Source organism: Notothenia rossii, assembly GCF_949606895.1.
Source record: "Notothenia rossii genome assembly, chromosome: 10".
Classification (NCBI taxonomy): Eukaryota; Metazoa; Chordata; class Actinopteri; order Perciformes; family Nototheniidae; genus Notothenia; species Notothenia rossii.
In genome coordinates this window covers 25,237,094-25,245,989 of record NC_136908.1, presented here as the reverse complement: position 1 = coordinate 25,245,989, position 8,896 = coordinate 25,237,094, and the positions used below count along the sequence as shown (strand labels likewise).

Sequence of the window (8,896 nt, the reverse complement as noted above, 5' to 3'; positions counted from 1 at the left end):
AGGAATATAAAAAATAGCTTGATAGTCTTATCGATGCATCTTTACAACTTTTTGACTGATTAAAAAAATTATTCCGTATTTACACCGTAGACTTTCTAATCATTACACTCATTTTTTGTTAAATATATAAACACGCATGTTAAAGTACTAAGCAAAGAAAACATCAAATGAACAAGTGGATACAACAAAATGTTGAAAGGGTTTTGGAAATGTACTTGAAGATATCACATTCACTGATACACTTTACCCCATACCAAAGGCTGAGCAGGTTATTAGCTTCCTCTTCAGTTTGCTCACTGACCTGCCTCAGTGCTCCTGCCCTGAACCAGCCAGTCACAATTAAAGATAAAGGTGCAAGGTTTCCACTGCTGTATCACTTGTATCCTGAGGGTTTGGCTGTCAACCCTGGAGGAGGTCCAGCCCGGAGAGATGAAGGCGATACAGAGGAGCCTGGATGTGGGTCAGTTTGGTGTCGACTCACCTGAGCTGCTCTGGTGTTATAACTCTGTTTACAGGCTGTTGGCAGCCAGAAACACAGACAGGTGACAAATTTAAGGAAAAACCCGAAAACTTAAGACGGCACTATCCAATGAGTGTGCTAAAGTGGTAATGTACGGGAAATGCCCAATTTCTCAGTAAACAAGAAAGTTAACTGCTTATTTTACCTGATTGTATATCTATGGCAATCCATTTCAGTGAATAAAAGAAATTAGATGAGCAATGAGATCAGATGGGGGGGGGGGGGAATCCCAATAGTATATTGGTCACTCAATATTTAGAACACATTGGCACTAACTTGTTTCCACATAATCTAATATATTAATCTTTCCTAATAATTTAGTAGGAAGTTACCTGGAAAGAGCAGTCAAAAGCTAATTTAGGTTAATGAATGACAGTGTTCAGTTATTGAAGCGATTTCATCAAAATATTGCTACACATTCTTTGGCTGTAAAATCTTTGCATGGACTGTACTTCCTGTAGTGAAGAAGTGTACCATGGTTTACAATTACCAGTGTTTGGAAATCCCTAAATAGGTACACATTACATTTCTTGCTAATACTTTTAGAGGCTTTGAGTCAATTCTCAGCTGAATAGATTATATTATTTTAATCGCTCAAAACTCTACACAACCGACTGAATAAAGGGAATTGGCATAACTTTGTGTCATGTTTTATTCTTTTAAAATAGATTAAAAAAAACTAAGAAATGCAGGATCTGTGAACCTTTTTAATGGCATCTTACTTTCACTTACAGTGGGGCAAAAAAGTATATATATATATATATATATACACCCTTTGTTTGGCAATGACAGAGGTCCAACGTTTTCTGTAAGTCTTCACAAGGTTTTCACACACTTGCTGGTATTTTTGGCCTATTCCTCCATGCAGATCTCCTCTACAGCAGTGATGTTTTGGGGCTGTCGCTGGGCAACACGGACTTTCAACTCCCTCCAAAGATTGTCTATGGGGTTGAGATCTGGAGACTGGCTAGGCCACTCCAGGACCTTGAAATGCTTCTTACGAAGCCACTCCTTCGTTGCCCGGGCGGTGTGTTTGGGATCATTGTCATGCTGAAAGACCCAGCCACGTTTCATCTTCAATGCCCTTGCTGATGGAAGGAGGTTGTCACTCAAAATCTCATGATTCATGGCCCCATTCATCCTTTCCTTTACACGGATCAGTCGTCCAGGTCCCTTTGCAGAAAAACAGCCCCAAAGCATGATGTTTGCACCCCCATGTTTCACAGTAGGTATGGTGTTCTTTAGATGCAACTCAGCATTCTTTCTCCTCCAAACACGTCTAGTTGAGTTTTTACCAAAAAGTTATATTTTGGTTTCATCTGACCATATCACATTCTCCCAATCCTCTTCTGGATCATCTAAATGCTCTCTAGCAAACTTCAGACGGGCCTGGACATTTAGTGGCTTAAGCAGGGGGACACGTCTGGCACTGCAGGATTTGAGTCCCTGGCGGCGTAGTGTGTTACTGATGGTAGCCTTTGTTACTTTGGTCCCAGCTCTCTGCAGGTCATTGACTAGGTCCCCCCGTGTGGTTCTGGGATTTTTGCTCACCGTTCTTGTGATCATTTTGACCCCACGGGGTGAGATCTTGCGTGGAGCCCCAGATCGAGGGAGATTATCAGTGGTCTTGTATGTCTTCCATTTTCTAATAATTGCTCCCACAGTTGATTTCTTCACACCAAGCTGCTTACCTATTGCAGATTCAGTCTTCCCAGCCTGGTGCAGGTCTACAATTTTGTTTCTGGTGTCCTTTGACAGCTCTTTGGTCTTGGCCATAGTGGAGTTTGGAGTGTGACAGTTTGAGGTTGTGGACAGGTGTCTTTTATACTGATAACGAGTTCAAACAGGTTCCATTAATACAGTTAAGTGGAGGACAGAGGAGGCTCTTAAAGAAGAAGTTACAGGTCTGTGAGAGCCACAAATCGTGTTTGTTTGTAGGTGACCAAATACCTATTTTACCAAGGAATTGACCAATTAATTCATTAAAAATCATACAATGTGATTTCCTGGATTCTTTCCCCCCATTCTGTCTCTCATAGTTGAAGTGTACCTAGGATGAAAATTACAGGTCTCTCTTATCTTTTTAAGTGGGAGAACTTGCACAATTGGTGGCTGACTAAATACTTTTTTGCCCCACTGTATATAATTTTTTAATTATTGAAAATGTTGCATTGTTATGTATTTATAAAGCTCTGAGCTACATCTTATATGAAACAGTTCTAGGGATAGGACTGTGTTTGGTGTGTTTTACACTGTACCCGAACGGTTCCCAGTCATTACAAAAACAAATAAAGAGTTTATTTGAAGTTCATTGTATCGCATCTACGTTCATCCTGTGTGTTTACCATCTGTTCCCGTATACGACTGTAAACCGACCTGGTGCAGAGGGAAAGGGAGAGAGGTAAAGTCGGTGCTGTCCACCTGACCAGCTCCAGCCATGCATCATTAATGGACATGCATCATTGATGTTGTCCGCTGCCCGCAGGTGGAGTCGTACAATCCCCTCTACATTCACCCCCTGGGGCCCGTACACGACACACATGTAGTACATGCTCCACATCTAGGTCTCTGCAGCAGCCCTCTGTCTGTTGGATCTATATTGCCTTTGTCAGTGCCGTCCATGGTTTACATTATCAGGACATTTTCAGATAATTTCTCCTCCAGGTGAGACACAAACTCAGAGACCGATGAGTGGCCCCGCTGAAGCTGCGCTCCAGGCAGCTGTGCTCGGCCTGGGTTTGGACATCAGTGGACGCTGGAATCAGAAAGCCACGAAGCAGAGCCGAGCTTTGGTCCAGACCTACCTACTTCCCAGCTTTGTGCACCCTCCACCCACAGCAAGAGGAGGCTGGGGGGCCAGGACCCCTCTCCGTCTGCCTTCACTTACTGCCCAGGGGCCCCGGAGGCCAAGCATAGCTCGTCTTAGGTAAGCAGCACATCACACTTTAAATGAAGGGCTGGATTGGTTCAGTTTATATATACCCCCGATTTGCTTCATATTTGTCCAGTTGCAATTTCCTAGAAAGCTCAAAAGGACATAACTCCAAACTCATCTGGCAAGACTTTTGAACAATTAAAATACGACACATTATTCCAATGCTTTGTTGATGTCACATAGTGAGGATTGGATCAATATCTGCAAATTAATAGCTCAAAACCACTCATTTGAATATTTTAATAAAATAAAGTATTAGAAGCAATGTTTCTTATCCTATAATAACAGCATTGCCAGTAAACTGCTATTCATAACAGTAAACAACAACATAACTTAAAATAAATAGCAATTTCTCATATCCTTTTCAATCCTACACCAAGTGTTAAAACAACAAGGGGTTATTTTAAGTGGATTATCATATGACTTTAGAGATATTTGGTACAAAACAGAGCCAGGCTACCTTGTTCCAGACATTAAGCTAAGCTAAGATAGAATAGGCTAAACTAAGCTTTCATAAAATAAGCTATCACAAGCTAGGCTAAGATAAAAAATAAGCTAGGCTATGCTAAGCGGCTAGCTGGCTGGCTCAAGCTGCATAAGGACATACATGAGTCTTCATCTTCTCATCTAACTTTTGCACCGTATTTCCAAAAATGTCAAACTATTCCTTTAATGTAAATTAAACCAAATGTTGTGCTTTCATGCCCAAATATTAAGCAATGACTTATCAATTTAACTGTGTATGTTAACTGTATCCTCAAGTTGTTTTTTATCCACAACAATTACAGAGAAGCAGTATGCGGCTCCTTCCTCCTACGATGTTCATTAAATATGTATACAAAAGGAATAGAAGAATATCACGAAAGTAAAAACAACAATGAGAATCTAAACTTAAAACAATTTTTGAAAAGGGAAAAATATACAATATAACATATAACAGTAAAATATTACTAAAAAGTTAAATGAATTAGACAGGAACATTTTACTACATTAATAAACTGAAAAAAAGGAATATAGTGAAAGCATGTGATACGTATATAAGTATAAATAGATTAGTGTCATGATATACAAGTATTCATATAATCTTTTGTTTATTTTTTTTGTTGAGTCCCTTCCCTAAAGCCGACATACAACAGTTAGCACTTCATTAAGTAATATATGTCCAATGTGTATTATATAATGATAGAATAGCATCGAATGATATTTAAAAAGGCATAGCCCTGAGTCACATCAGTGTCAGTGATGCGGCATGTTTGAATGTGATTAATCCCCTGTATGTCATCTCCACTCTCACATCTCCACCGTCTCTATTCATGTCAGCAAAAGTGCCTGTCTAACGTTCAACGCTTGACTGGAATTACAGTGTAATTGTTTCCTCTCCAGTCCGTCCCAATTTGATAGCAGGTAGTAGGCCACCTCTGCGCTCCCCCCTGGTTTGCTTTGACTACAGAAGGCTAAGATACAGTGTGTCATAAATCTCAGGTGTGGAAGCTGATCTGTCTCCTGATGCAGCTTAACTCAGAGGAGGGAGAAACCTGAGTGATCAATGCCCAAACTTTAAGCTCTTAAACACACACACACACACACACACACACACACACACACACACACACACACACACACACACACACACACACACACACACACACACACACACACACTCACACTCACACTCACACTCACACTCACACTCACACACTCACCTGACTGTCTGACAGGTTACTTTATGGCCCTCACCCAAGCAGAGCAGGTTTTGAATAACCATCAAACTGATGAAGCATTCTGTTGTTTGAACATTCCTATTTGTATTAGTGGCCCTGACAGTGTCTTTCTGTGAGTCAACCACTTTGATTCAAACTGGAAAATATGTCAAGAACTTTTTAAGAGACTGTGTTCAAATTTGGTACATATTCATGTTCCCCAGAGGATGAATTGTACAGATTTTGGTCATCCTTTAACTTTTATTCTATTGCAACTATGAGGTTGACTTTTGTGATTTTGGCAAAAATGTCTCCCTACTTATTGGACTGATTTTGATGAAACTTGATTTAGACATTTAGGGTTCCCTTAGGATGAGTTGTATTCATTTTGGAGAACTTACATTTCAATGAAGTGCCATCCTCGGCTCGTGACCAATTACCAGCTAAACTAATGACATTCCTATTAGCCTCAGTCATCGTATTTATTAAGTGCAAATAGCAAATGTAATCATGCTAAAACGCTGAAATAAGATGACAAATGGGAAAAACATTACAACTGCTTAATATCAGTGTTATCAGAGCAACAAAGACATGGTTTTTGCAAGTCCATAATTTTAAACTTTAGGTTTCAAATCCTAAACAAATCAAATTGCAACTTATCTACATTTTGTTTTTTTGTGGACAACCACAAAGATTTTTCCAACTGCTACCTTCAGTCATGTGACATTCATTATGTATGTTTCTTTATTGAAACTTGATTGGTTGCCTGGTTGAACATAAGTGATCTCTTGCTGGGATTGAGTAGTGGGAAATTAAGGGAAATTCTTAGATTTGGCGCTTTAAGTAAGGTATTAAGTATGTTTTAGTCAAAAGGCTCAGGTCCAAGTCATTGGTGTTACAATCTTTTCGGATTTGGTCAAGTAACGTTTTAAGTCATCGAACTTGGTAATGAAGTATTAAAATATATTTCTAAAAATGTTTTTTCTACTTAAACTTTCATTACTGTCTCCACAGCCTCAGTGAGCCATCCCTCCTCACCCCACATGAAAACGCCCTACTCGAGGGATTCTCAAACAATCGTCGCCCCAGTGTTTTAAAAAAGGGCTCTGCACCTCCTACTCCGTTTTCCAAGTCATCAGTCCTGCTCCCCTGCAAGACCTGCCTCACATCTGAGACCAACAAGCAGCAGAACCACCGGCAGGTCCAAAACTGCATCAGACCGGCCTATTTCCACTTCTCCCATGCCATCCAGCCCGGCTCCAAGCCAAGACCAGTGAGGCGCCATTACCACAACCCAACCCTGAGCGCAGAGATGGAACTGCAGGGTGACCTCAGACCTTTAGTGATGCAGTATCGCAACTCATCTCCTCAGGGAGAGCCTTTGTATGTCGTTGGGAAGCCTTGTCTCCTGAGCAGCAGTGAACGCCCGGCTCCTTCTGCTGCCGCCGGTCCGGCCCGCACTCAACTTCATGTGTTCCTGCCCACAGAGGCTGAAGGAGAGGAGGTGGACAGTGAATCTGTGGATGAAGGCTTCATGGATGAGTTGGACAGTAAGATAACTTTTCTCAAGCTCCAACAGGGAGCAGCAAAGACTCTCACTTACTAAGGGTTCTTCCAATATTATCGGTCTACATTTAATTAAAAAAGTTTGAAAGGTGTTCCCTCTCAACTCCGATCTTAAGTAACGATCAGAACACAGGAGTCAATTGCTCTTCATTCTGTTTAAATCGCTTAAAGGTAGGGTAGGTAAGAATGGAGAAACCAGCTTGAGTGCGCTAGAATCTGAAAGTACACAACCGAAAACAATCTGCCCCTTCCTTCAGACTTCCTTACTGAGCCCCTCCTCCAACACACACGAACGTGCACATGACCACTATTCTGTGAAAAACGTATGGACATTGAATGGAGGTGCAGGCACAATTGTGTTACACGTCACACCAACATGCTATCTACAGTAAAATCTAAGGGGCTCTAGGGCTATCTAGGGCTATGTTATGTTTAAGGCCTCCAATTATGTGGCAGCATGTTTATGTAAGGCCCTGCCCTGCTTCAACATGGCATTGACCCTGTGCACAAAGCCAAGACCCGTTTTTTGTTGTTGAGTTTGCTGCGGAAGAACTTGACTGACCTCAATCCTGCCCAACACTTTCGGGAAGAAGTGAAACACAAACTGCACAGACCTCATTATCTAATCAGTGTTTTTTATGTAATGATTGGTTGTCCACATACTTTTGGCCATATAGTGTCTTTAAATGCAGCCTGGTCCAAAACATCTATTCATGCTTTGGCCTGTAGAAGACAAAGCACTGAACCTCGGAGAGAAATCAAAAACATGGAAGTCACACAGTTTAATAAGCTACTTTAAAAATGTAAATATGCCTTTGTATATAAAATTGGTTTCTCATTAGTGTAACAAAAACAAGTTCTTATTATGAAACAGAAAATCAAATGGTAGCAAATGAAAAGCATCATTTTCATATATTATTCACAACTACAAACATTTTCATTGCTACCTTTTTACTGTTGAAGTCAAGAACTTGCACTAATCTGCATATCACAAGGATGTCACTTTCTGGAGAAAATGTGTCATGAATATTGATAAGGAACAAGTATTTTTTTGGTGATTTGCATTTGGTGATGAGCTCGTCTTAATGTATTGGAGTTGGTTTGTTGTTATGTGCATTATTAATTAAAATTAAACATTTGGATAATATACAAGCATTATCATTGTTAAACACATTTACAAAGTTTGAAAGCAACCTAATTGAACAAGGAGAATACGGTACAAATAACCATAATAATCTGTCTAATTCATCATTTGATGTTTCCAAAATTCAAGTCATGTTTTAGACACGCCCCAAAATAAATAAACATTTTCGATGTTTCGATATCTTCTCTTTTTTCTATCCATGTTGTTAATGAGCAGTATTGAACTATTAGAGAATATTACTATCTGTTATATTTGGTAGCTGATTGATAACATAATATGGTCGTTGCTGTTCATATCCAAACTGTAGTTTTTTACCCGAACACTTGATCCTCCATGAAGTGTTACCCGACACTCACCGCCGTCCCGTCCGCTAACCGTGCTCCAAGTAGGGACGTGCACTGACATTTTGCTCTAACAATTTACTCATACTGTTACATTTTGTGGAGGATGAGCTCATAATCTCTTTGTATGTTTTCTGTTCAAAAATCTTAATTTGTAACTAAACTGCGAGAATTAAGTGGTTGTAAAAAGTACAATATTTCCATCGAGATCTAGGCTAGTGGAGTTGCATTAAAATAAAAGACTCAAGTGAAGTATAAATACCTCTAAATTGTACTTAAGCATAGTAATTGAGTATATGAAGCATACTGAGATACATTCCACCATTTTTGTTTCAAATAAACCATAGTCTCCTTTTCAACAGCAGGAATAGGCTCTGTGCACAAGATGGCGTCTATCGACTTCCGGTGGCTGGGTGTGCGCACCAGTACTTCCGGTCTGCGGTGTTGTGGAGTTTGAGCGGGTGGTTAGCGATACATACAATAGATAGAGAGAGAGAGATAGTTCGATAAATAAATAGATAGATAGATAGAGAGAGAGAAAGATAGATAGCAAGATAGCAAGATACATAGCATACAGATAGCGATATATAGTTAGCATAGATAGATAGAGAGAGATAGACAGAGATAGATAGATAGATAGATAGATAGATAGATAGATAGATAGATAGATAGATAGATAGATAGATAGAT

General features: G+C 39.9%; 1 protein-coding gene across 1 annotated transcript; it reads left to right on the top strand.

The window, feature by feature from the left end:
• Window positions 1-894: 894 nt before the first annotated feature.
• Window positions 895-7,120, top strand: LOC307021711 (uncharacterized protein). Its single transcript, XM_079654075.1, has 2 exons — window positions 895-3,446; window positions 6,170-7,120. Exons 1-2 carry the CDS (start codon window positions 3,208-3,210, stop codon window positions 6,759-6,761), a joined length of 831 nt encoding a protein of 276 aa, XP_079510201.1. The 5' UTR covers window positions 895-3,207; the 3' UTR covers window positions 6,762-7,120.
• The last annotated feature ends 1,776 nt before the right edge of the window (window positions 7,121-8,896 follow it).